A 27317-nucleotide genomic window follows, 5' to 3' on the forward strand; every position below is an offset into this window, starting at 1 on the left:
GATCTGAGACAGGTGTCAGGATCTGAGGCAGGTGTCAGGATCTGAGACAGGTGTCAGGATCTGAGGCAGGTGGAGTTTGCCAGGGCTGTGGGTGGGCGTGGCCACATCTTCAAGCAGAGAGCAGACTCTCAAGGGGTCTTGGAGACCATGGCTTTGGTATTCTATGGCCTCAAGTACAGGGCTAGCTCACTGTGTCTATGCTTACTTTGACCACTGGGGCCAGGGCACCCTGGTCACCGTCTCCTCAGGTAAGCTGGTTTTCTTTCTGCCTCTGTCTGGAACTGGGAAAGACCATGCCACAGGTCCATTTTGTGTAGAGCTGTCTGGGACTCACGGGGGTCTCTGGGCTGTGGGTTCTGCGTCCTGCCGATGGCTTTTCTGAGGCATGGGGGTGAAGGACAGGGGGAGCTGAGGGCCACCCTGGGCTGTGGTAACCAGGGGAGGCAGGCCAGCCGGGCTCCTGGGGAGTCAGGTTTTTGTAGATGCCCTAAAGGGGTCTGAGGCAGTGTGACTACTTTGAGTACTGGGGCTCCGGAACGCTGGTCACCGTCTCCTCAGGTGAGTCCTGCGTCTGAGACGTGTTGGGAGGAAGGGTGGGGAGTTTATGAACAGGGCCAGCAGGAAAGCAGATACTGTGTTACTGGTACTTGGATTTCTGGGGCCAGGGCACCCTGGTCACCGTCTCCTCAGGTAAGCTGGTTTTCTTTCTGCCTCTGTCTGGAACTGGGAAAGACCATGCCACGGGTCCGTTGTTTTGCGTAGAGCCGTCTCGGGGTCACCGCGGTCTCTGGGGCTGTGGGCTCTGCGTCCTGCCGATGGCTTTTCTGAGGGACAGGACGGGGGGAGCTGAGGGCCACCCTGGGCTGTGGTAACCAGGGGAGGCAGGCCAGCCGGGCTCCTGGGGAGTCAGGTTTTTGTAGATGCCCTAAAGGGGTCTGAGGCAGTGTGACTACTTTGCTTACTGGGGCTCCGGAACGCTGGTCACCGTCTCCTCAGGTGAGTCCTTTCAGCCCCTCTCCTCTACTTACTTTGGAGAAGTTTGCACTATTTGGAGGGGGTGGGGGAGTGAGTGTGTCTGAATCTCAGGTCGGTGAGGACAAGGCAGCCTGGGGTCTGGGAAGAGGGGTCTCTGACTCCACAGACAGATGCCTTCTACTTGTGGATTCTGCAGCCGGGACCCCGCCACGGGTCCAGGCTCTCCTTGGCCACCAGGGTCCCCGGTCCCTGCTGTCCCCGGTCCTCACGGGGCTCCTGTCCAGAGGACCCGGGAAGGCCCCTGTTCTCACCAAGTGCCCTCCCATGGTTGATTGCCTGGGATGGGACCCCGGTCTCCTTTTCCTCTAGTCGGTCCTGCCTTTTTCTTAGTTTAACTACACTTGAGATCCAGATCATTTGGGGGACTCAGAAAGGGAGCTAGTGAGAGGGTCCCCACAAACGGGCCTGCAGATCCCAGCTGGGCCAGGGGAGCCCAGGACGGTTCTCTTCACTGGCCGTGGGGTGGCCCCCTCCTCTGCGGGCCAGCCTGGGACGGCTGCGGCCAGCTGGACCTGCCCCCGTTCAGGGACGGCTACGCTCCTGGGCGAACTGGGGACTTACTCATTGGAAGTCACACTTTCCAGGCCAGTGGCAGTTTGGCTTCTGAGAGTCTAGACTGGAATTTTTGGTGGCTCCAGCAGCGTCTGGCCAGTGGGAGCAAGGGCCATCTAGGATAATAACCTGAACTGTCAGCTCTGATGTGGTGTCTGAGACCAGTTGGAGTGTGGGTGACAGGGGCCGTGGCAGTAAAGCACCCAGGTTTATGTAGGATGTGGATGGGGACTCCACCATTGTGATAGCGCCTTAGATATCTGGGGTCCGGGGACCCAAGTCACCGTCTCCTCAGGTAAGAACTGCCGCTCTGGGGCCTTCATCTCCTGCCTGTGGGGTTTGCTGAGCACCACAGAGCGGTCCTCGGGACATGTCCCCAGAGGGACCCAGGCAGGCTGGGCAGGGACAGCCAGGGGCTGGAGCGTCTCTGGGCTCTGAGAGCCTCCTTGGGTTTTCTGACGCTTTTGGAAAGCTGGACTAAGGACAGGCACCTCTGCTGGTGTGGCTCCAGGGACAGACATGATGCTAAGCCGGTCCCAGTGACCGGAGGGTAACCGCGACTGTGCTGGGCGACTCCGCGTGGGAGTCGCCCGCTGGTGACAGCATCTGCGGGGCGTGGTAGCCAGGCCGACGGTCCGGGGTGGAAGGCTTTCTTCCACACAGCAAGGGACGTGCGGAGCTACATTGTGTCTTAAGTTCTATATTGGTTGGAAAGAGACTTGTCCAGAAAAGTGGATTTGGCGTCGGTCTTGTGATGGATGTGCCTTTCTTGAGAGAAGGGGCAGCCGCTGCCCAGCGGTTTGGGGAGGCCGGGGGAGCGTCTGCGAGAAAAAGCCGACCGGAGAGCCTGAGTGTTAGAAGACAAGGCTGTCTTTGAAGGGGCTCCCAGGAAGCAAAGTGTAACTTAGAAACATGAGAGAGACTTTCAACTGTATTTGATTTTTTAATGTCTAGGCGTTTAGAATTCTCTCAACTATATTTGAATTTTTAATGTCTAGGCGTTTAGAATTCTTCTCTCAACTGTATTTGATTTTTTAATGTCTAGGCATTTAGAATTCTTCTCTCAACTGTATTTGATTTTTTAATGTCTAGGCATTTAGAATTCTTCTCTCAACTGTATTTGATTTTTTAATGTCTAGGCATTTAGAATTCTTCTCTCAACTGTATTTGATTTTTTAATGTCTAGGCATTTAGAATTCTTCTCTCAACTGTATTTGATTTTTTAATGTCTAGGCGTTTAGAATTTGTATCCCTCAGTCATTGTGAAGCATTTGGAATTGGTATTCTGAGTCCAGCCAAGGAGCCACCCTTGGTTCAGGACTGAGATTTGATCAAAACAAATTGTTTATTTTTTAATTGGTTGAGCAATGCCAGGAGCAGTTGCTGAGTTAGAGTCAAGGTGGCTCCTGGGCCAGGACACCTGCTGGGGACAGCAGGAAGCTAATCATGTCAAGTCTATTTCAGGAACCAAAAAACCCACAACGGGTGAATTTATAGCTACCGTTGTCAAAATGTGGTTTTGAAATGTTTTGCCCAGCACCACAGATCTGAAAGTTCCCACTGAGCAAAACAACACCTGGGTGATTTGCATTTCTAAAATAAAGTGAGGATCCTGACCGAAACTGCAAAGATCCTCTTTTAACTTTGTGCATTCAATTTTTCAGCCTAAGCTTACCAACTCCTCATTTGCTGAAAATTAGCTTATCCACTTCTAAATTATACTAATTTTTAAGTAAGGTTTGGCAACTAAGAAACTGGACTGCCTTCAGGCATTTTATCTTTTATTGCTAATTTTTAAAAAAATTCTTTTAGTTACTTTGCTGTTGCTCTCTGTGATAATCAATCTCAACTTTTCCCCCAATATCTGAAGCCATATTTTTACATAACTATAATCTTGTCAATTTTCTCCTTATGATTAAGAAGAAAAACTTTGATATTCTGATAATGATACCTTCCTAAGTATCTACCATGACCACTTCTTGAGATAAGTCTTTGGTTAAATGGGTAGAATTTTCTTGGATTATTTCAGTTAAGTATATTAGTTGGTAAATTAAGAAGGAACCCAGTCAGAGTGCAAAAGAAAGGAATTTGTACCCCTGTGGACAAACAAGCTCTGCTCTGAACGGCCACCAGCCGCCCCTGTTGAAGGGGTGCGGGTGCGGCGGCTGAAGGTAGGCTGCCGCTGGGCCAGGCCGAGGCCTCCCGGGGACCCCTCGGACGGGGACCACCCGTCCACTGGCTGTCCATGATTCGGTCATTTTTCATGGGCCTGGAGGAATCACTCCACGCACAGACCCCGGACCCCCAGTGACCCCGCGCCGGCACGGTAAGCTGAAGGCAGCTCGCTCTGCGATATGCCGCTCTTCGAGTGTCTTCTTGTTGAAGGGATCAGTCCTCAGCCGTCGTCTTGGTGGGGAGGATGGATGCGTGACTTCTTTGAGTGACAATTGCCTGGGTCATTTACCTTGAACTCTCCCTAAAAGACTCTTCAAGGAGAAACGGGATGCTGGGCTGCATATCAACTATTGATTATGCTGCTTATGATGCTTTAAAATACACAAAAGACCACCAACAGGGTCTCCGTTTAAGTTTTAGCTGCAAGTTTGAGTTTTCCCTCTTTCTTGTGACTTCTAAAGAGCTTTTATGGCCAACAGAAGAGTTGTTAAGTGGTAAATTTTGATAAATATTCTGGTTGTTGCTGATGATGGTTTTAATCTAGGGTGACATTAAGGTCGGAAGCTAATTTTACGCTCAGAATGGAGTGATTCTGGATAAGGGGTCCTCAGGGAGTCAGCGGCTCTAGGGGAGTCTAGACCCCCCTTAGGTGCCCCCCACCCTTGGCAAAGCTGTGGACTCTGGAGAACAAATAGCTTGTCATTGGAAATGACCTTATGTATTTCTATCTGAACTCCAAGGTGTTTTAGTAAGTTTTACAGTTGGCAGGAAATACTCCTCCCGGTTATTGAAGGCTAAGGCAAATGAGCCAGCTTGGACGCCGAAAGGCAGAGCAGTGGTAGGCAGAGAGCCAGGGCCATGGGAGGAATCAGGCTTCGCTGACACAAGTGCCTCGGCCTGGCTCTTCAGGAATGACTTATAGCATCGTTCAGAAGGCTAGAGAAGAACCAGGCTGGCCACGCGGCCAGAGCTAACCAGAATGAACAGGGCTGGGCTGGGCTATGAGGAGCTGGGCTGAGCTGAGCTATGAGGAGCTGGGCTGAGCTGGGCTGAGCTGGGCTGAGCTGGGCTGAGCTGGGCTGAGCTGGGGTGAGCTGGGCTAAACTGAGCTGAGCTGAGCTGGGGTGAACTGGGCTGAGCTGTGCTGGGCTGAGCTGTGCTGAGCTGTGCTGGGGTGAGCTGGGCTGAGCTGAGCTGGGCTGGGCTGGGCTGAGCTGAGCTGGGCTGGGCTAGGCTGGGCTGGGCTGAGCTGTGCTGGGGTGAGCTGGGCTGGGCTGAGCTGAGCTGGGCTGAGCTGAGCTGAGCTGGGCTGAGCTGGGCTGGGGTGAGCTGAGCTGAGCTGGGCTGGGCTGAGCTGGGCTGAGCTGGGCTGGGCTGGGCTAAACTGAGCTGAGCTGAGCTGGGGTGAGTTGAGCTGAGCTGGGCTGGGCTGGGCTGGGCTGAGCTGGGCTGGGCTGAGCTGAGCTGAGCTGGGCTGGGCTGAGCTGGGCTGAGCTGGGCTGAGCTGGGCTGGGTTGGGCTGGGCTGAGCTGAGCTGGGCTGAGCTGTGCTGGGCTGAGCTGGGCTGGGCTGAGCTGGGCTGGGCTAGGCTGGGCTGGGCTGAGCTGAGCTGGGGTGAGCTGGGCTGAGCTGAGCTGAGCTGGGCTGGGGTGAGCTGGGCTGAGCTGGGCTGGGCTAGGCTGGGCTGGGCTGAGCTGTGCTGGGCTGGGCTGAGCTGAGCTGGGCTGGGCTGGGCTGGGCTGGGCTGAGCTGGGCTGAGCTGGGCTGAGCTGTGCTGGGGTGAGCTGGGCTGAGCTGAGCTGAGCTGAGCTGGGCTGGGCTGAGCTGGGCTGGGCTGAGCTGGGCTGGGCTGGGCTGAGCTGAGCTGGGCTGGGCTGAGCTGGGCTGGGCTGAGCTGAGCTGGGCTGGGCTGAGCTGAGCTGGGCTGGGCTGGGGTGAGCTGGGCTGGGCTAAACTGAGCTGAGCTGGGCTGGGCTGAGCTGAGCTATGAGGAGCTGGGCTGAGCTGAGCTGGGCTGGGCTGGGGTGAGCTGAGCTGAGCTGGGCTGGGCTGAGCTGGGCTGAGCTGGGCTGAGCTGGGCTGGGTTGGGCTGGGCTGAGCTGAGCTGGGCTGGGCTGAGCTGGGCTGGGCTGAGCTGGGCTGAGCTGGGCTGGGCTGGGCTGAGCTGGGCTGGGCTGAGCTGGGCTGAGCTGGGCTGGGCTGAGCTGGGCTGAGCTGAGCTGAGCTGGGCTGGGCTGAGCTGAGCTGAGCTGGGCTGGGCTAGGCTGGGCTGGGCTGAGCTGGGCTGAGCTGGGCTGGGCTGGGCTGAGCTGAGCTGGGCTGAGCTGTGCTGGGGTGACCTGGGCTGGGCTGGGCTGGGCTGAGCTGAGCTGAGCTGGGCTGGGCTGAGCTGAGCTGAGCTGGGCTGGGCTGAGCTGGGCTGAGCTGTGCTGGGGTGACCTGGGCTGGGGTGACCTGGGCTGGGGTGAGCTGTGCTGGGGTGAGCTGGGCTGGGGTGAGCTGGGCTGGGGTGAGATGAACTGGGCTGGGCTGAGCTGGGCTGAGCTGGGCTGAGCTGGGCTTGGCTGAGCTGGGCTGGGCTGGGCTGAGCTAGGCTGGGCTGAGCTGGGCTGGGGCTAGGCTGAGCTGGGCTGGGCTGAACTGGGCTGAGCTGAGCTGGGCTGGGCTGAGCTGGGCTGGGCTGGGCTGGGCTGAGCTGAGCTAGGCTGGACTGAGCTGGGCTGGGGCTGGGCTGAGCTGGGCTGGGCTGGGCTGGGCTGAGCTGAGCTGAGCTGAACTGGGCTGAGCTGAGCTGGGCTGGGCTGAGCTGAGCTGGGCTGGGCTGAGCTGGGCTGGGCTGGGCTGGGCTGAGCTGAGCTAGGCTGGACTGAGCTGGGCTGGGCTGGGGTGAGCTGAGCTGGGCTGAGCTGGGCTGGGCTGAGCTGGGCTGGGCTGAGCTGAGCTGGGCTGGGCTGAGCTGGGCTGGGCTGAGCTGGGCTGAGCTGGACTAGGGTGAGCTGTGCTTGGGTGAGCCAAGGAGCTGGATTGAGCTATGCTGATCTGGCCTGAGCTGGCCTGTGCTGGCCTGAGCTGGACCTAGCTGGATTTTGCTAAGCTGAACTGTCCTGAGCTGGCTCACGCTAAGCTGAGCTGAGGCTCAGAGCCAGAGGTAGCTGTGCTGCTGAGAAAGGCTTGATCTGAATAGCTTAGCTGCTTTGAGCTAAGTGACCTCAACAGGCTGGGTGGTCCAGCTGGGCTGTGTTGTCCTCACTGATTGGTCCTGGGGTCTGGGCAGGTGTTTGTGATCTTGAATCTAGGTAGAGGGTCGTTGGTTTTACATGTGTTCTCCCATCCTACCTCCCCTCACCCCATCCCACTGACCCTTAGAGGGGCTTTACAGTGACTCCAGCATGACTGGGCTGGGCGCTGCCCTGGGGCAGAGCAGCAGCGTCTCTGGTGTGCAACTCTAAGCCTGAGCTGGGCTCAGGGTGTGCCTCAGGCACACCGAGTGTGGCATGCTGACACCTTGGACTGACTCCAGATGAAATAGAGGTAGCAAGATTGAGCCTGAGCCTGAGCCTGGGCCTGAGCCTAAGCCTGAGCCTGGGCCTGGGCCTGGGCCTGAGCCTGAGCCTGAGCCTGGGCCTGGGCCTGGGCCTGAGCCTGGACCTGGGCCTGGGCCTGGGCCTGGGCCTGGACCTGGGCCTGGGCCTGAGCCTGAGCCTGAGCCTGGGCCTGAGCCTGAGCCTGGACCTGGGCCTGGGCCTGGGCCTGAGCCTGGGCCTGGGCCTGGGCCTGAGCCTGAGCCTGAGCCTGGACCTGGGCCTGGGCCTGAGCCTGAGCCTGAGCCTGAGCCATTCTGGTGGGAGTTGGGACACAGCCTGGTCTGAGCACAGGGTTGGCACTGCATGGTGTTGGCTGTTGACAGCCAGATCCCAGTTCTAGCACACGCCCATCTCCAACCTGCCAGGGTAGGAGTACGGGCTGTGGAGAGCCCCTCGCTCCCCCCAGCCTGGTGCCAGAAGCACCATGCCTCCAAGCAGCCGCCTGCAGCTCTTAGAGCACTGCAGAGGACCCGGCGCGGAGCGGGCGGCCACCGTGGGAGGGCAGAGCCAGGGCCTGGCCACGGCGGGGGACACACTTCTCACCCTCCTTTCTTTCTGTCCCTCCGGGTCCCCAGCAAGCCCATCCCCCCCACGCGTCTTCCCCCTCGTGTCCTGCGAGAGCCCCCTGTCCGATGAAAGCCTGGTGGCCGTGGGCTGCCTGGCACGGGACTTCCTGCCCAGCTCCATCTCCTTCTCCTGGAATTACAAGAACAACACCGCCGTGACACAGGGCGTCACCACATTCCCAACACTGCAGGCAGGGGCCAAGTACGCGGCCACCTCGCAGGTGCTGCTGCCCTCCAGGGATGTCCTGGAAGGCACAGACGACTACCTGGTGTGCAAAGTCAAGCATGGTCAACAAAACGAAGACCTGCGGGTGCCTCTCCCAGGTGAGAGCCGACCCCTCCCCAGTGTGGGTGCGGAAGCTGGTCCGGGTGCAGTGGGCGGGGCTTGGACCAGACCCCACTAATGCCTCCCGCTCCGCTGCAGAGGTTGGAAACCAGCCCCCCAATGTGACCGTGTTCATCCCACCGCGAGACGCCTTCTCTGGCCCCGGCCCACGCAAGTCCAGTCTTATCTGCCAGGCCACAGGCTTCAGCCCCAAGCAGATCACAGTGTCCTGGCTACGAGATGGACGGCCTGTCACGTCCGGCTTCACCACTGGAGAGGTGAGGGCAGAGGCCACCGCCGAGTCCAAGCCCCGCACCTTCAGTGTCACCAGCCAGCTGACCATCACCGAGCTCGAGTGGCTCAGGCAAAGCGTGTTCACCTGCCGTGTGGATCACCAAGGACTCACTTTTGTGAAGAATGTGTCATCCATGTGCAATGCTGGTGAGTGACTTTCCCTGAGTCCAGTGCCCAAGGTCCTAGCCAGGGTACACATGGACACACGCGCGTGCACACGCACACACGCACACTCAGGCATGGCAGACTCCGCCGTACATGTCCCTCTGCTCCCTGACACTTGGCTGCACAGCGTGGTCAAGCGTGAGAGCAGGGTCAGGGACAGCGGGGGAGGGAGGCCCGGGAAGGGACAAGGGTCGCCCTGCAACAGGACCGGGCAGACTCAGCAAGGCAGCTGCTACTCTTGGGGAGGAAGCAAAGCCCTTCCCAGACTTGGCACCCAGTGCTGACAGCAGTGTTCTCTTGACCACAGTTACGTCCACAGACATCCAAGTCTTCACCACAGCCCCCTCCTTTGCTGACATCTTCCTCAACAAGTTAGCCAGGCTGTCCTGCCTGGTCACAGACCTGGGCTCCTATGAAAGCCTGAACATCTCCTGGACACGCCAGAGCGGCGAGGCCCTGAGCACCGAGACCAAAGACTTCAGCAGCCACCCGAACGGCACGTTCAGCGTCACGGGGGAGGCCAGCGTGTGTGTGGAAGACTGGGAGTCTGGGGAGAGGTTCACGTGCACCGTGACCCACGCGGACCTGCCCTCGCCGGTGAAGCAGACCATCTTCAAGCACAGAGGTAGGCAGGCTCCAGTCCGCCCCTGTCCGGGCCCCGCCCCGGGCCCCGGGAGGGAGGCTGCCCTGTGCCCACCCTGACTCACCACCGTCTCCTTGCGCACAGACGTGGCCAAGCACCCGCCCGCCGTGTACCTGCTGCCCCCAGCCCGGGAGCAGCTGGCCCTGCGGGAGTCAGCCACAATCAGCTGCCTGGTGAAGGCCTTCTCTCCCCCGGACGTCTTTGTGCGGTGGCTTCACAGGGGGCGGCCCTTGTCCGAGGACAAGTACGTGACCAGCGCCCCGGTGCCTGAGCCCCAGGCCCCAGGCCTCTACTTCACCCACAGCCTCCTGACAGTGTCCGAGGAGGACTGGAACTCCGGGGAGACCTTCACCTGCGTCGTGGCTCACCAGGCCCTGCCATACACGGTGACGGAGAGGACCGTGGACAAGTCCTCCGGTAAACCCACTCTGTACAACGTGTCCCTGATCCTGTCCGACACAGCCAACACCTGCTACTGACCCTGCCGCCCCCGCAGGCAGGCTCTGGGGCCGGGGGCTCTGTGTGCGTGCATGCATCTAACCGCGCCCGCCGTGAGGCGATGCCTTCTATAAAGCAGAAATAAAACGATCCTCTCAAAAGATGCTGGTCTTGAGTGTGCAGTGCTCTTGCCTGCGGGGACGGTGGCGGGCGGTGGCCACCCCCTGCAGAGCGCCTCCCTCTTGGCTCTGCTCTGCCTCTGTGTGACCTCAGGAAGGGCCCGTGCACCCCACACCATGCACACACGGAGCCCCGCGCGGAAGCACGTGGCAACACACACACACACGGAAACACAGACAGCCACACACACGTGTAAATGTGTGCACATGTGCAAACATGCATTCCTAAGCAGAGAGATGCAATGGCTCATGGGACACGAGTGGACACACATGGACTCATGCGTTCAACAAACAATGCTCATGAGCAGGAAGAGACACATGAGCAGGCACCACACGTGTGTGCACACAAGCACTGGCAGGCTCTGATCCCCATGGCTGAATGCACACCTACACACACGTGTGCACACAAGCACTGGCAGGCTCTGATCCCCATGGCTGCATGCACACCTACATACACGTGTGCACACAAACACTGGCAGGCTCTGATCCTCATGGCTGCATGCACACCTACACACATGTGTGCACACAAGCACTGGCAGGCTCTGATCCCCATGGCTGCATGCACACCTACACATGTGTGCACACAAACAGAGGCTGGACAAAAGTAAACACAGTCACTCAAACACAGACTACAGACATGGGAGCACAAACATGCGTGCATCCAGAGATGCAGTGTGTGCACAGTCCTGCACACAGGAACACGTGCGCACGTGGGCACAGACAAGGCGCACAGACACCCGCAGGGCCGCTCTGCTGCACTGTGCTGGCTCAGGGCTTCTCCCGCACGGCTCTGCTTGTCATACTTCTCTGCAGTCATACTTCCACAGCCCAGCCCAGCCTGGCCTCTGACCCGGGGCGCCGTCCCTGGGTCCAAGCCCAGGGCTCAAAGCCAGGGCTGAGCCACCGCAGCTTCTAGGAAAGCCCCCTCTGTGCCCGAGGACACAGCGTGCCCACCTGCCGGGGCTCCAGGTGGAGGCAGCAGGCCCCTCCACCCCAGGTGTGGGGGACCATGCTAACAGAGCGAGCGGGGTCCAGGCCTGCTCTTCTTGGCTGCTCCCCGTTAGTAGGAAGCCACAGGAGACCAGTCTGAGCGCATGTGCCCTGCTTCCCAGGCCAGCTGCAGAAGCTAGCTGCCCAGGAGAGACAGGGAGGGAAGACAGAGACCCGGCAAGGGCCACGTGCCCGCCAGACGCTGCCTGGCTGCGGTGGCCCCTAGACCCTGCCGTGCGCTCGGCCCTGTGGGCTGAGCTGCAGCTGCCCCAGTAGCCTGCATTCCCAGGCAGAGGCCTTGCCGAGCACGCTCATCTCCCGTCCCCCGGCCCCGGAGCCATGGCTGCGGGGAGGGGAGCGACAGGCACTCGTGGGGACTCTGCTTCTCTGGGGAGCAGGTGTCAGAGTGCTGGCCGGGAAGGGGGAACAGGGCAGCCTCATCTCCATCTCCATCTGCCCCGTCCCAAAGCAAGGGGCTTCAGCGTGTCAGCCGCCACGCGGCCCGCGGCCCTGGCTCCGGGCCCCGCACAGAGAGCAGGACACAGCAGAGCCCCTGCCTGAGCCCGCGCTTCCTGCACCCGCGCCCGCGTGCTGCGCCTCTCGTGCTCTGTCTGCCGCCCAGGGCTCACTGCCTGCCGCTGCTTGGCCATGCTCTCCTCTGTCCAGCTAGCGCTCAAGGAGCCCGTCCTGTGCTGGCCAGGCCTCCTCCAGACTGGCCCGGACGCTCCAGCCCTCGGGCAGGTAGCAGGCAGGCGTCCAGCCTGCACCCGACTTTACTGCCCCGCGAGCCTCCACCGCACTCTGACCCTCCTTGTGTGCCCCCTCACAGAGGGAGAGGTGAGCGCCGAGGAGGAGGGCTTCGAGAACCTCTGGACCACGGCCTCCACCTTCATCGTCCTCTTCCTCCTGAGCCTCTTCTACAGCACCACCGTGACCCTGTTCAAGGTAGCCTGGCTGGGGCTGAGCGGGCCCTGGGGCTGACCGGGGCAGGGAGCGGCCTGGGCTGACAGAGGTGCTGGGACCCCGTTCTCCTACCCCACCTCTGCTCGTTTGGGGACCACGGCTCACCCTCCCTGTGTCTGTTGCCTGCAGGTGAAGTGACTTGCCCAGCGAAGGACACTGGAGACCAATGGGCTGGACCACAGGGCACCGCCTCTGGGCTTGGGTGGCTCAGCCTGTGGCTGATGGACCTGCACCTAACTCTTCCCCATGTATCCCTTCAGCTTTGAGCTGTAAAATCGACTGGCCACAAAGGCCCTGGGGCCCGGCCTGTGGAAAGCCTGCTTACTTCTGTGCTGTGTGCATATGTGAGCCAAAATAAACAGATACTTTCTATAAAACCATTTTCTCATGGAGGATTTTCTTTCTTTAAAATGTTTCTGTGTGAGAATTCTCATAGGTGACCCAAGTCCAAAGGCAGCTGTACAGCCATGGGGAGAGCTGTCTGGTGTGCTCAGGACTGGCGGACAGCACATGGCCAGCCAGGCTAGGCTCGCTCAGGCCAGAGAATTGAGGCCAGGTTTCTCAGACACAATGGAAACCCAGCACCGCCGCCCTCTCTCTTGTGTGGGATTTATAGTAAACTGGGTTGTTTGCGTCCTGTTCCAACGCTTTGTGCATGTGTGGCATGTGCCCTCGGGTTGTAAGAAGTGCCGGCTGAGCTCTCTGCGCCTGTCAGTCTGTTCTGTTCCAGGGACCACCTCCCAGGGAAGCCTGCTAGGCACCTGGGGCAGTCAGTGTGGGCAGGAGTGTGGGCGCTCTGGGCACCTGCAGCAGTGTGGGCAGGAGTGTGGGCGCTTTGGGCACCTGCAGTCAGTGTGGGCAGGAGTGTGGGCGCTCTGGGCACCTGGGGCAGTCAGTGTGGGCAGGAGTGTGGGCACTCTGGGCACCTGGGGCAGTCGGTGTGGGCAGGAGTGTGGGCGCTCTGGGCAACTGCAGTCAGTGTGGGCAGGAGTGTGGGCGCTCTGGGCACCTGGGGCAGTCGGTGTGGGCAGGAGTGTGGGCACTCTGGGCACCTGGGGCAGTCAGTGTGGGCAGGAGTGTGGGTGCTCTGGGCACCTGGGGCAGTCGGTGTGGACAGGAGTGTGGGCGCTCTGGGCACCTGGGGCAGTCAGTGTGGGCAGGAGTGTGGGCACTCTGGGCACCTGGGGCAGTCGGTGTGGGCAGGAGTGTGGGTGCTCTGGGCATCTGGGGCAGTCAGTACGGCAGGGGTGTGGGCACTCTGGGCACCTGCAGCAGTGTGGGCAGGAGTGTGGGCGCTCTGGGCACCTGCAGCAGTGTGGGCAGGAGTGTGGGCACTCTGGGCACCTGGGGCAGTCAGTGTGGGCAGGAGTGTGGGCACTCTGGGCACCTGGGGCAGTCGGTGTGGGCAGGAGTGTGGGCACTCTGGGCACCTGGGGCAGTCAGTGTGGGCAGGAGTGTGGGCACTCTGGGCACCTGGGGCAGTCGGTGTGGGCAGGAGTGTGGGTGCTCTGGGCACCTGGGGCAGTCAGTGTGGGCAGGAGTGTGGGCACTCTGGGCACCTGGGGCAGTCGGTGTGGGCAGGAGTGTGGGCGCTCTGGGCACCTGCAGCAGTGTGGGCAGGAGTGTGGGCGCTCTGGGCATCTGGGGCAGTCAGTGTGGGCAGGAGTGTGGGCACTCTGGGCATCTGGGGCAGTCAGTACGGCAGGGGTGTGGGCACTCTGGGTGGGCCAGCATCCCAGGGCCTCTAGGCTGCCCTAACAAAATGGCACAAAGGGATGACCTTCTTAGGTCATCCCAAAAGGCATGCATCTGCCAAGGTGCTTGAGGCTGGAGGTCTGTGCAGATTGCTGTGGGGGTCAGCCTGCTCCTGGTGCAGACGCAGCCCCTCCCTCTGGGGTCTCTCTCCTCCTCACCACTCCCACCCCCAGGTCAGACCTCGGCCCTGCTCTGGGAGATTGAAGTGTAAGGTGTGAATTCAGGGACACTTTGCTTTAGTTGAAAACAATTGTGCAAAGCCTGTGTGACCGGGAGGCAGAGGAAGAGGAGAAAGTTCCTGCAGCACTGGGACAGAAAGGAGGCGGTGGCTGGTCCACTGTGCCAGGAGGGAAGGGGACTCTCGGGGGGGTCACAGTGGGACCCCGGGAAAGGAGGCGGTGGCTGGTCCACTGTGCCAGGAGGGAAGGGGACCCTCGGGGGGGTCACAGTGGGACCCCAGGGGAAGGGGACTCTCAGAGGGTCACAGTGGGACCCCGGGGGAAGGGGGCCCTTGGGGGGTCACAGTGGGACCCCGGGGGAAGGGGACCCTCGGGGGGGTCACAGTGGGACCCCGGGGGAAGGGGACCCTCGGGGGTCACAGTGGGACCCCGGGGGAAGGGGACCCTCGGGGGGGTCACAGTGGGACCCCGGGGGAAGGGGACCCTCGGGGGGGTCACAGTGGGACCCCGGGAAAGGAGGCGGTGGCTGGTCCACTGTGCCAGGAGGGAAGGGGACCCTCGGGGGGGTCACAGTGGGACCCCGGGGGAAGGGGGCCCTTGGGGGGGTCACAGTGGGACCCCGGGGGAAGGGGACTCTCGGGAGGGTCACAGTGGGACCCCGGGAAAGGAGGCGGTGGCTGGTCCACTGTGCCAGGAGGGAAGGGGACCCTCGGGGGGGTCACAGTGGGACCCCGGGGGAAGGGGGCCCTCGGGGGGGTCACAGTGGGACCCCGGGGAAAGGGGACTCTCGGGAGGGTCACAGTGGGACCCCGGGGGAAGGGGACTCTCGGGGGGGATCACAGTGGGACCCCGGGGGAAGGGGACTCTCAGAGGGTCACAGTGGGACCCCGGGGGAAGGGGACCCTTGGGGGGGTCACAGTGGGACCCCGGGGGAAGGGGGCCCTCGGGGGGGTCACAGTGGGACCCTGGGGGAAGGGGACTCTCGGGGGGGGTCACAGTGGGACCCCGGGGGAAGGGGATCCTTGGGGGGTCACAGTGGGACCCCGGGGTGGGAGCCCTGGCAGGACACCAGGGCAGGCAGCAGAATGCCCCTCGTCCATGGTGCTGACAGCCAGAGGCATAGCCACCAAGCCACGGGACAGTGCCTCTCCCTCCCGGGGCCGGGACAGGTGATGAGGGAGGGGGTCCGTGGTCACCAGCCAGGCCCCAGAAGGGACCGCTGGAGCATGCAGAGAGCAGCTAAGCTCATCTTGGGCCTGTGGTCCTGGAGATGTGCAATTCCAAATCCTCTCGCACACGTTTAGGTATCTGTTACACCCGCACCCTATTTCTGGTACCAAAACCCGGGTAGGGTGAAAGCGCTGCAGACGGCGGCTGGAGCGTCAGAGCCTGCTTCTTCCCAGCGAGCTGGGTCACAGCGTGTACAGGCTGAGGCCTTTGTCGTAGAGAGACTCTCCCAGGCCCCCTCCTGGCTCCGTCCCTTGGCCAGCAGAAGCAGAGCCTGCAGGCTGCCTCCTCTTCCTGGCCTGCTCACTCGGGCGTCCGTCCCCAGCTGCCTCTTGTAGGCACCCCAGTCCAGATGGACTAGGGGCCAGGACAGATCCAACAGGAGTCTACCTCAGCTTCGTTCCATTACAGGCTCCTTCAACAACAAAACGACACTCTGTAATCACAAAATCTCGGTGAGGCCAAAAGTAGCCAAGAGACAACAGGTCAGAAGGCAATGAACACACCTGCACACCCATGTTCATTGCTGCACTAGGCACCATGACTGTGTTACAGCCCAGAGGCTCTATAACTGATGAATAGGTCAAGAAATGTTACCTATCTATCTATCCACCTACCTATCACCTATCTATCCATCTGTGATTATATGTGTGTGCTATACAGAATGTGTACATGCGATGTATATACATACATTCAATAGAATTTTACTCATGCATCAGGAAAAATAATATAATGTCATTTTCAAGGAAATGGATGGACCTGGAATAAAATTATATTAAGTGAAGTAAGTCAGGCTCAGTCCCCATCCTCACTGCCCCCATCCTCACTGTCCCCATCCTCACTGTCCCCATCCTCACTGTCCCATCCTCACTGTCCCCATCCTCACTGTCCCCATCCTCACTGTCCCATCCTCACTGTCCCGATCCCCACTGTCCAATCCGCACTGCCCCATCCTCACTGTACCATCCTCACTGTCCCATCCTCACTGTCCCATCCTCACTGCCCCCATCCTCACTGCCCCCATCCTCACTGTCCCCATCCTCACTGTCCCATCCTCACTGGTCCCATCCTCACTGCCCCCATCCTCACTGTCCCATCCTCACTGCCCCATCCTCACTGTCCCCATCCTCACTGTCCCCATCCTCACTGTCCCATCCTCACTGTCCCCATCCTCACTGTCCCCATCCTCACTGTCCCATCCTCACTGCCCCCATCCTCACTGCCCCCATCCTCACTGTCCCATCCTCACTGCCCCCATCCTCACTGTCCCCATCCTCACTGTCCCATCCTCACTGGTCCATCCTCACTGTCCCCATCCTCACTGTCCCCATCCTCACTGCAACATCCTCACTGTCCCATCCTCACTGGTCCCATCCTCACTGGTCCCATCCTCACTGCCCCATCCTCACTGTCCCCATCCTCACTGCAACATCCTCACTGTCCCATCCTCACTGGTCCCATCCTCACTGCCCCATCCTCACTGTACCATCCTCACTGTCCCATCCTCACTGTCCCCATCCTCACTGTCCCATCCTCACTGCCCCCATCCTCACTGTCCCCATCCTCACTGTCCCATCCTCACTGGTCCCATCCTCACTGTCCCCATCCTCACTGCAACATCCTCACTGTCCCATCCTCACTGGTCCCATCCTCACTGGTCCCATCCTCACTGCCCCATCCTCACTGTCCCCATCCTCACTGCAACATCCTCACTGTCCCATCCTCACTGGTCCCATCCTCACTGCCCCATCCTCACTGTACCATCCTCACTGCCCCATCCTCACTGGTCCATCCTCACTGCCCCCATCCTCACTGGTCCATCCTCACTGGTCCATCCTCACTGTCCCATCCTCACTGGTCCATCCTCACTGGTCCCCATCCTCACTGCCCCCATCCTCACTGGTCCCCATCCTCACTGGTCCATCCTCACTGTCCCATCCTCACTGGTCCATCCTCACTGGTCCATCCTCACTGGTCCCCATCCTCACTGCCCCATCCTCACTGGTCCCCGATCCTCGCCGGGCCCCATCTCCTCCCACTCACTCACCTCAAAGGCCCGCCCTGCCCACAGCCCTCACCACCTCACTGTCTGCATTGCAGATGTCGCCAAGGCCCCGAGCGTGTTCCCCATGACCTCAGCGTGCAAAACACCAGCAGGAAACAATGTGGACCTGGTCTGCTTGGTGACCGAGTACTACCCAGAGCAGTTGACGGTCACCTGGGAGCCAGCACAGAACATAAATCAGACGACCTTCCCGTCCACAAAGAAAGGGGCATTCTACACCCTGACCAGCCGCATCTCCTTTCCGGACTCACAGTGGGACCTGAACACACCGTACACGTGCACTGTCCACCACAAAGGGGTCAACACAACAATAAAGAAGACTTTCCAAAAGTCAGGTGCGCAGCCCTGGACCACCAGGAGGCCTTTCCTGTTGGGGGCCCTCCCCCTCCTGCGCTCACCGCTCTGCTCCTTTGACTTTCCCCATGGAGCCTCCCTCTGTGCTGGGCACTGTGGTCTCGCCCTGGGCCCCGCCGTCCCTGGGCTGTCTGTCCTGTCTGTCCACTGCGGCCCTGCCTTCTCTCCCTTCCCTTCTGCCTGCCCCTCCTGTCACGTCCTCTCCTGATGCCCCCTCCCTTCTAGCTGTCCCTCTCTGCCACCCTCTCCCTGGCCCTGCCATCTGGCCATGCCCTTTGGCCTCCATCTCCGGTCCTGCCCTGGCGGCTCCTTCTGACCTTCCCTCGCCCCTCTCTGCTGCCAATGCGCCCAGCGCCTGCATGCTTTCCTCGGGGATGGCTTCCACAGGAGCAGGGAGGTAGGCGGCCCGGCCAAGGCAGCAGCTGAGAGCGGTCGCTCTGCAGGCCTCCGCTCCTCCTGCCACGCTCCCGCCCGGGCGCTGTCTCCTTGCTCCCGGCGCCACCAGTGCGAGCAGAGCCCGGCTCCTCAGTCCTCTCCGCTCTCTCACCTGCACCGCCGCGGCTCCTTTGATTTCAGACTCAGGGAATTCGAAGGTCTTCCCCACGCCCACTGTCCCTGCGCCAGCAGAGAAGGGCTCTGCGGAGGCCAGGGGACCCACCTCCCCCGCCACCAGCCACACAGGTGAGAACTCGGCCTCTCAGCGAGTCTTCCTTGTAGCCCATGCGGACCCGGGCTGCCTCCTGTGGGCCGCCCTCCGGGACTGCTCACCTCTGTGCTTAACCCAGAGCCGAGCTGAGCAACAGGCACTGAGCTGAGGCCTGCACACCACCTGGAGCAAGCCGGCCCCGTGAGGGGGTGAGGCCGGTCCCGTGTGGGGGGTGAGGCCGGCCCGGGTAGGAGGCAGAGGAGGCCAGGCCAGCCCTCCCCTGTGCAGGACAAGCTCTCATCGCAGAGCACAGGCTGAGGGAGGGGCCAGCACGGACGCTCCTGGCGCAGCAGACCCAGCTCTGCCTCTCTGAGCTGTGTCGGGGGCTCCTCCAGACCTCCAGGGAAGCCCATGGCAGACCGTGAAGACGCGGAAGACGTCATTTGAGAGGCCAGCGCCCCGGCCTCCACTCTGTGGACAGCAGAGGAGCCTCGCTGCTGCCTCCAGCGTCTGCAGGCCCCAGGGCTGGGCTGGCCCTGGAGCTGCTCCTGCCTGTCACCTCCAGAGCAGTGCTAGCAGGAGCGCCGTGTGGAGAGTCCACAGTTAGGACTCTGCAGCCGAGCGGCCCCGAGTCAGCCGCTGCAGCTCTGAAGGCTCTTCCCCCTGAAAAAGAGCTCAGTACCCTGTGTCCACTGTGCCCCAGGGCTCACAGCCTCGGCCCCCGCAGAGCACTTCTTACGTGGCTGACTGGACTGACAGGGGAGACACCTTGCAGGGGCTACTCTACTCCACCTGGCCACTGCCAAGACCACACACTTACCTTCAACAGGTGTAACAATGTAGCCATACACAGGGCTATCCATTTACTCACAGAAGAGACGTGAAAAAGCAAGGGTATTGGAAATCTCAAAAGGAATGCAATCAATTCCCAATATGAAATACCATAGAAGAAATTCAAAATAATTGTCCTAAGGAAACAGTGGAATTCAACACACTATTATGTGCTGTCTGTCATCCTAGCTACTCTGATGGCTGAGATCTGCGGATTCTGGTTCAAAGCCGGCACAGGCAGGAAAGTTCATGAGACTCTTATCTCCAATTAACCACCCACATGCAAAAGTGGAGTTCTGGTTCAGGTGGCACAGCACGAGCCTTGAGAACAAAGCTAAGGAACAGCACCAAGTTCAGAGCTCAGTCTCCAGGGTCTGCAGACAGACAAGCCCAAAAATCCTTGAAGCTGAAGAAATCAGTGAATTGAACAAAATATCAAACAGAGAGCTTCAATAAGAGGCCAGATCAAACAGAATAAACAGTTTTTGAACTTGAAAGCAGACCTATTGAAATATCAAAGAAGAGAAAAGACGAAATGAACCTCAGAAAGAATGAGGAAGCTAATGGAAACTACAGGACACCATTAAGTGAACAGATATCCACGCTGCAGGACTTCCAGAGGGAGAAGAGTTGGAGAAAGGGACAGAAAGCCCACTTGATCCAGTTAGATCTGAAAATTTCCCAAGTGTTGGGAGAAATAAGGATATCCAGATACAGACACTTCCCAATGGACTCCACCCAAAGGTCTCCCCCAAAGCACATTACCATCAAAGGACAAAGAGAAGTCTGAAAGCAGCCAGGTGTCATTCCACACCACCTACAAGGGAAGTTCTATCAGCTCAGACCTCCCAGAGCAGGAAGGGACAGGGTGACACATTCCCAGTGCTGAAAGAAGCGCCACCTTAACCTACCAAAACTAAGAGAGATAAAGTCCCTAACAGGCAGAAGCTGAGGACATTTATCACCATGACACCATCCTTATAAGATGCTTAGCCAAGTGTCACCAATGCAGACATAAGGACAATGACTGTACCAGAAAAACACATGAGGTGTAAAACTCACGCTTAGGGGCAAATTTAATATGTGTTTACTGAGTTATAATCAAGCTCATGCTTCTCTAGGACCATAACCATTCTATATAATTCTCTCAAATCACTATGATGAAGGTTAAAGTTCAAAATGACCAAGGTACCTGCAGCTAGAAGTACTTGTTAAGAACACACAATACACAAGGATGTAACTCAAAATGACAAAAAAAATATAAGTTGTGAGGGGGGAAGATAAAATTCAAAGTATTTGTCCGTGCCCAAGAATCTTCACGTCAGTTCCGTGGTAATCAGCAAGAATTGCAGCAACTTTTCAAACTCAAAAGAGAAAGGCCCCAAGGCACAGAAAGGCTCATCGGCACAGAAGGCCAGCAGCCCACCACGTAATCAAGGAGGGGAAGAAGACAGCAGAGACAACCGCAGAACAAGAACGCACGGCAGGAATGGCCCTTCCTCCCCACCAGAAAGCCTGAAGCAGCTGGTTTGAACTCTCCAGTTAGAAGATGGAGAGCCACTGACCGGATAAGGAAACATGGCCCCAACTGTAGGCTGCCTAGTTACGCACCAACCCTGTGAGGACACAGACTGAGAGTGAGAGAATGGATGGATACTTTGTGCCCACAACCGAACGCCAGCAGGAAAAGCTACACTTGAACCTCATGAAATGGATCTCAAGCCCAAACTGCAAAAGCAAATTAAAAATATTATTATGTTCCCAAAAAACTATCAATTCAGAAAATGATATGATGATTGCAAATGCAAATATACAAAGCAGATATTATTCAATTATTCAATCTATAAAGAAAGACATTGTAATGCAATAATAACAGGAGATTCTGAAAGTTACTTATAGCAATGAACAGGCCATTCAGATTGAAATCAGCACAGATTCACTGGACTTAAATGCACTCTGCACTAAGCAGACAGATAGACATTATTGAACCTTTTATCCAACACCTGTAGAAAGTACCTTCTCACAACACATGGAAATTTTTCCAGTATTTATCTACACGTTAGGCCAGTGATGGTCTTAGCAAATTTAAGAAGATTTAAATCATATCTACTATTCCTCTGACTACAGCAATGTAAGACTAGAAGTCTGTATCAAAAGGCTCTTAAGGAATTATACAAATGGAAACCGGCCTAATCCTGAATAATCCATAGGCTATTCAAGAAACTAAAATAAAAATTTAAGTTTTCAAGACAAATGAAAATGGACACAAAGCAAACCCAAAATCTATGGAATACAGCAAAAGCAGCTCTGAGCCAGACGCTTACACCAGCAAACGCTTTCAGGAAAGACAGTTTCAGGTGGGAACAATAGAGCAGAGGCCACCTGCAGGTTTCCGACATTTGCAGCCATCTATTCAATCTTCAAAGGAGCAAAGAGCTCAAATACACATTGTTCCTAGAAGACATGCAAGCAAGTAGGATGCATGCTTTAAAATAAACTCAGCATCACTCAGCATCAGAGTATGAGCTAAAGCCATAATGAGACATCTTCTGACAGCTGCCAGAACGGCTGTTAAACAAATGGTGAGGTAGAGGAAGGAAACTTTGTACGCTCTGATGGGAGTTCACATTAGCAGTATTCACATAGCCAAGGAATGAAGAGAACCAAGACATGGATGGATAAAGAACTCAAGATGTCATGTGATGCTATGTAATCATTAAGAATGAGCCCGAAAGACATTTCATTATATGAAACAAGCCAGGTACAAAAAAAGTATCCCATAATTTCACTTGTAGTTAGAAGTTAAATTAGCCGAGCACCTAGCAGGGAAGGCTGCACCAGCTCAGCTAGACAGGAATGAATATTGCCTGATATCACGGCCACCGTTAATAGCAATATCTTACACATCACTGAGAGACTTTCAATGTTCTTGGCACAAAACATCACAAATATGTGAAGTAGTGTATGTGTTAATTAGCTCAATCTAGACACTCTACAACGTATGCATAAACTAAAACAACCTGTTACATATGGTAAAGATATACAGATGTTACATATGATAAAGATATACAAATGTTTTGTCACTTAAACATTTTAAAGAGAGAAGAGGAGGAGGAGGGCAAAGGCCCTAGTTTTCGATTGACTCCTTGTGTGTTGAAAATCTGTGGCACAGTAACATGTTAGCTCTCTGTTTCCTAAATTATAGAAGTGAACGTGGTATGAATGCCCTTGAATATTGAGAAACCTTGACCTCTACGAGCCTCCTAGAGCCCGGCCAGGGTCCCTGTTGGAGCCAGGGTGTCAAGAGCAGCAGGTTACGCGCGAGGCAGGGCCCTGAGGATGGAGGGCAGGGTGGGGAGGACACAGCGCCCTTCCTCCCCAGACCGAGGCAGGGCCCTGAGGATGGAGGGCAGGGTGGGGAGGACACGGCGCCCTTCCTCCCCAGACTGAGGCAGGTCGCCGGCTCCGTGGAAGAGGCCAGAGCAGCCTCACACCTCCAGGGTGGCCACAGCCTGGCCACAACTACACCAAAGAGGAACACCCTGCCTCCCCCTCCGCATCTCCCTGCAGTGCGTCCTGGGCACTCCACCTTAGGATCGAGCTAGTCAAGGCCTGGGAACAGAGAGAGAAACGGAGGAGACCTGGCCATGAGTCCCTAACGAACTGACAGCCCGGCCGGGGCTGGGCATGCTCGGGGACACAGCCTTGGGACCGCCCGGCGACCCTCACAGCGCTGTGCACAGCTGCAGCTCCAGATGCCAGGACACCGCACGCCCCATACACAGCTCCCCGGAGAGCAGCCCTAACCCTTTCCCACCCCCTCTCCTTTCAGAGAGACCAAGCTGCCGCTGCACCCCCCAATTCTACCTGCTGCACCCGCCCCTGCAGGGCCTGTGGTTCCAGGAGAAGGCCAACTTCACCTGCCTCGTGGTCGGAGAGGACCTGGTGGACGCCCACCTCTCCTGGGAGGTGGCCGGGAAGGTCACCACCAAGGACGTGAAGCAGCCGCCTCTGGAGCGACTGGCCAACGGGTCCCAGAGCCGGAGCAGTCTCCTGGTCCTGTCTAGGTCCACCTGGGAGGAGGGGAGCAACGTCAGCTGCATCCTGACGCTACCCTGCCTCGCATCCCCGCGGGAGCTGACAGCAGCGAAGGAGCAGGGTAAGGCAGGGTCTGGGAGGCACGCCCGGGCCCACCCGCCCTCCCCAGACCAGTCAGCAGCAGAGCGCCCGCTGCCACGCCAGCCCCCTGCGTCTCTCCCCACACCACCCGCCCATCCCGACCAGCTCCACCTGACCCTTCTCCCCAGGGGCCCGGGCGCCCAGCAGCCTCTCCGTCAGCCTGCTGACCACACCAGCCCCTCTGGAGAAAACTTCGTGGCTCCTGTGCGAGGTATCAGGCTTCTCCCCCCATCACGTCCTCCTGATGTGGCTGGAGGGCCAGCAGGAGGTGGGCCCTGACCGGTTTGCTTCTGCCGAACCCGGGCCTCAATCCGGGAGCACCATGTTCCGAACCTGGAGCGCCCTGCGCATCCCCACCCTCCTCAGCCCTTCCCCGGCCACCTACACCTGTGTGGTCAAGCACGAGGCCTCCCGCACCATGGCCAACGCCAGCAGCAGCCTGGGCGCCAGGGGTGAGTCGTCTTCCTTCAGGGAGGGCAGGGCAGGCACAGCTGGTGGGGGGAGCGTCAGGGAGGGCAGGGCAGGCACAGCTGGGGGGAGGGAGAGCATCAGGGAGGGCAGGGCAGGCACAGCAGAGGGGGAGGGAGAGGAGTCCTTAGCTCTGTCTATGGAGGAGGAGCACTTAGCTCTGTCTGTGGAGGAGTCCTTAGCTCTGTCTGTGGAGGAGCACTTAGCTCTGTCTGTGGAGGAGTCCTTAGCTCTGTCTGTGGAGGAGGAGTCCTTAGCTCTGTCTGTGGAGGAGGAGCACTTAGCTCTGTCTGTGGAGGAGGAGCACTTAGCTCTGTCTGTGGAGGAGGAGTCCTTAGCTCTGTCTGTGGAGGAGCACTTAGCTCTGTCTGTGGTGGAGGAGCACTTAGCTCTGTCTGTGGAGGAGGAGCACTTAGCTCTGTCTGTGGAGGAGGAGCACTTAGCTCTGTCTGTGGAGGAGGAGCACTTAGCTCTGTGGAGGAGGAGCACTTAGCTCTGTGGAGGAGGAGCACTTAGCTCTGTGGTGGAGGAGCACTTAGCTCTGTCTGTGGAGGAGGAGCACTTAGCTCTGTGGTGGAGGAGGAGCACTTAGCTCTGTGGTGGAGGAGGAGCACTTAGCTCTGTGGTGGAGGAGCACTTAGCTCTGTCTGTGGAGGAGGAGCACTTAGCTCTGTGGTGGAGGAGCACTTAGCTCTGTCTGTGGAGGAGCACTTAGCTCTGTGGAGGAGGAGCACTTAGCTCTGTCTGTGGAGGAGGAGCACTTAGCTCTGTCTGTGGAGGAGCACTTAGCTCTGTCTGTGGAGGAGGAGCACTTAGCTCTGTCTGTGGAGGAGGAGCACTTAGCTCTGTGGTGGAGGAGCACTTAGCTCTGTGGTGGAGGAGCACTTAGCTCTGTCTGTGGAGGAGCACTTAGCTCTGTCTGTGGAGGAGGAGCACTTAGCTCTGTCTGTGGAGGAGCACTTAGCTCTGTCTGTGGAGGAGGAGCACTTAGCTCTGTCTGTGGAGGAGGAGCACTTAGCTCTGTCTGTGAAGGAGGAGCACTTAGCTCTGTCTGTGGAGGAGCACTTAGCTCTGTCTGTGGAGGAGGAGCACTTAGCTCTGGAGGAGGAGGGCCTGGGCTGCTGCAGGTGGACCCACTTGAAGCCCTTCTCTTCCCAGTGCTGTTTCCCATGTCTCCTATGAGAACACGTCCTGGACGGTCCTCGCTAGCTTCCCTCATGTCGCATGCCGCGTTCTGGCCCGGGATGTCCGGCACTGGGTGGGCATTTTCCCTGCACAGCTCCCCAAGAGCCTGGTCAGGTGACCCTGTCGCTGGTGTCAGGGTGAAGACAGGCATGGTCTGCACCGGAAGCCCTCCCGAGCCCAGAGTCAGACCCTGGGCGATGGGAACCAGCCCGCGTCTGGTGCCAGGGCTCACTGCTCAGAGGGCCAGGGAGAGGTGGAGGCCCCAGCCACCGGGTTGTGTCCTGCGCCGTCCTGTCACGCGGCCCCTCCTCGGTCGCCCCTGGCAGGCCCGTCCTGCGTCTAGGCCCGTCTGAACACCACCCAGGCCCTTGCTCCTCACTGTGGCGCAGTGAGGTCATCTCCATCAAGTCGTGGCTCAGGCCTGTCTTCCCAGAGCCCCCGGGCCCAGAGCGGGGAGCGAGCGTGAGGGCTAGCAGGTGCCCGCGGGGGGTGTGGCAGGAGCTGTGCGTCGGTGCGGCGCCACCGGTGTGGCCGGGCAGGGGGGACCCACCGAGGGGCCTTCTCACCGAGGGCCTGCTCCTTTCCAGAGCTGGCCACCACCCTGCTGCTGGCCCCACAGAGCCAGGACCAGAACAGTGACGACTACACAGAGCTGGACAAGGAGAGCAGCCTGTGGACCATGCTGGGCACCTTCGTGGCCCTGTTCCTCCTCACACTGCTCTACAGCGGCTTCGTCACCTTCATCAAGGTAGCCGGTGCGGTGCCTCCGTGAGCGGTGGGGCTTGGGTGAGGTGCCATTCCTGGCAGAGGTCTGGATCCATGTCAGAAATTCTGCATGGCCAGGGCAGGCCTGCGGGGAGCCCAGGGAGCTGCTCCAGGGCACCACTGACGGGGCACCGCTGACCCCAGCCCTGCTCCATTCCCCTCCTCCCTCCGGGAGTGGTCCACTTGACCCCAGCGTTCTACGGCAGGTGAAGTGACCCCAAGACGCAAGACTTCCTGTGGCCTCAGAGACTCCAGAACTGGATGTAGAAGAGGTCTGCAGAGGTGACCCGCCCTGGACGCCCTCCACGCAGGGACAGACCAGCCCTCCCTCCCAGCTTCACAGGCAGATCCGTGGGGTTTCCCGCGGGGTGGGCAGCGTGTTCTGCTGGCCTGGCTGGCTGGCACTGCCCCCTGCCCCCCGCCCCCTTGACAGTCGTCCTTGCCGCCACCCTGTAAACACACTTTGGTTCATTTCACCTGTCTCCTGCTTCTCTGTCCCTGAGGTCTTGACTACATCAAATCAAAGCTTGCAGGGGTGAGCATTCTCTAGGGTACAGGAATGTTAGCAGTTACACTGGAGAAAGCCACTGGGAAGTTAGTGGGGGGAGATCCTCCTCCCGCATCCAGTGCACACTAGCATCTACACGCACATATAAGGTACACATGTGTATGTGTGCATGTATACTCATGTGCAGCTCATGCACTCACACACATGCACAGACATGCAAACATGCGACTGACTGCTCACCCTCCAGCACATGGTAGTGTAAACCAGAGGGAGGATAGGTCCACCTTGTCATAAGGGAGGCCTGTCTGCTCACAGGGAGACCCCTGGAGAGTCCTCCCCAGGTCTGCTCACAGGGAGAGCCCTGGAGAGCCCTCCCAAGGTCTGCTCACAGGGAGAGCCCTGGAGAGCCCTCCCCAGGTCTGCTCACAGGGAGAGCCCTGGAGAGCCCTCCCGAGGTCTGCTCACAGGGAGAGCCCTGGAGAGCCCTCCCGAGGTCTGCTCACAGGGAGAGCCCTGGAGAGTCCTCCCGAGGTCTGCTCACAGGGCGAGTCCTCCCGAGGTCTGCTCACAGGGCGAGTCCTCCCGAGGTCTGCTCACAGGGAGAGCCCTGGAGAGTCCTCCCGAGGTCTGCTCACAGGGCGAGTCCTCCCGAGGTCTGCTCACAGGGCGAGTCCTCCCGAGGTCTGCTCACAGGGAGAGCCCTGGAGAGTCCTCCCGAGGTCTGCTCACAGGGCGAGTCCTCCCGAGGTCTGCTCACAGGGAGAGCTCTGGAGAGCCCTCCCGAGGTCTGCTCATGGGGAGAGCTCTGGAGAGTCCTCCCCAGGTCTGCTCACAGGGAGAGCCCTGGAGAGTCCTCCCGAGGTCTGCTCACAGGGCGAGTCCTCCCGAGGTCTGCTCACTGGGAGAGCTCTGGAGAGCCCTCCCGAGGTCTGCTCACAGGGAGAGCCCTCCCAAGGTCTGCTCACGGGGAGAGCCCTCCCGAGGTCTGCTCACGGGGAGAGCCCTCCCGAGGTCTGCTCACGGGGAGAGCCCTCCCGAGGTCTGCTCACGGGGAGAGCCCTCCCGAGGTCTGCTCACAGGGAGAGTCCTCCCGAGTGACCACAGCTGCCCTTGCTGCCCCGGATTGCCAGCTCCTGGCTTTTCCCTGGAGTCCTGTGTTTGCTCCACAGGTGCCATGCAGCGGGAGGGACTGTGGGACAGCAAGAATTGAGACAATGGCTCAGCCTGAGTACAGAGACCTCTGTTT

The 27317-nt window shown here is 58.9% G+C and overlaps 2 gene segments (V, D, J or C); both read left to right on the forward strand.

Moving 5' to 3' along the window:
• The first annotated feature begins 148 nt into the window (after positions 1–148).
• LOC138806698 (Ig mu chain C region membrane-bound form-like) lies at positions 149–12286 on the forward strand. The segment is given in 7 exon segments: positions 149–248; positions 7922–8236; positions 8337–8678; positions 9004–9321; positions 9424–9756; positions 11776–11891; positions 12039–12286. Coding segments are annotated over 7 exon segments (1518 nt in total).
• Positions 719–26039, forward strand: LOC138806699 (immunoglobulin heavy constant delta-like). The segment is given in 7 exon segments: positions 719–996; positions 17171–17470; positions 18066–18170; positions 22799–23125; positions 23274–23597; positions 25386–25546; positions 25770–26039. Coding segments are annotated over 6 exon segments (1197 nt in total).
• Positions 26040–27317: the final 1278 nt, after the last annotated feature.

This window comes from Dipodomys merriami, unplaced genomic scaffold, assembly GCF_024711535.1.
Source record: "Dipodomys merriami isolate MVZ:Mamm:240054 unplaced genomic scaffold, mDipMer1.0.p SCAF_406, whole genome shotgun sequence".
Lineage (NCBI taxonomy): Eukaryota > Metazoa > Chordata > Mammalia > Rodentia > Heteromyidae > Dipodomys > Dipodomys merriami.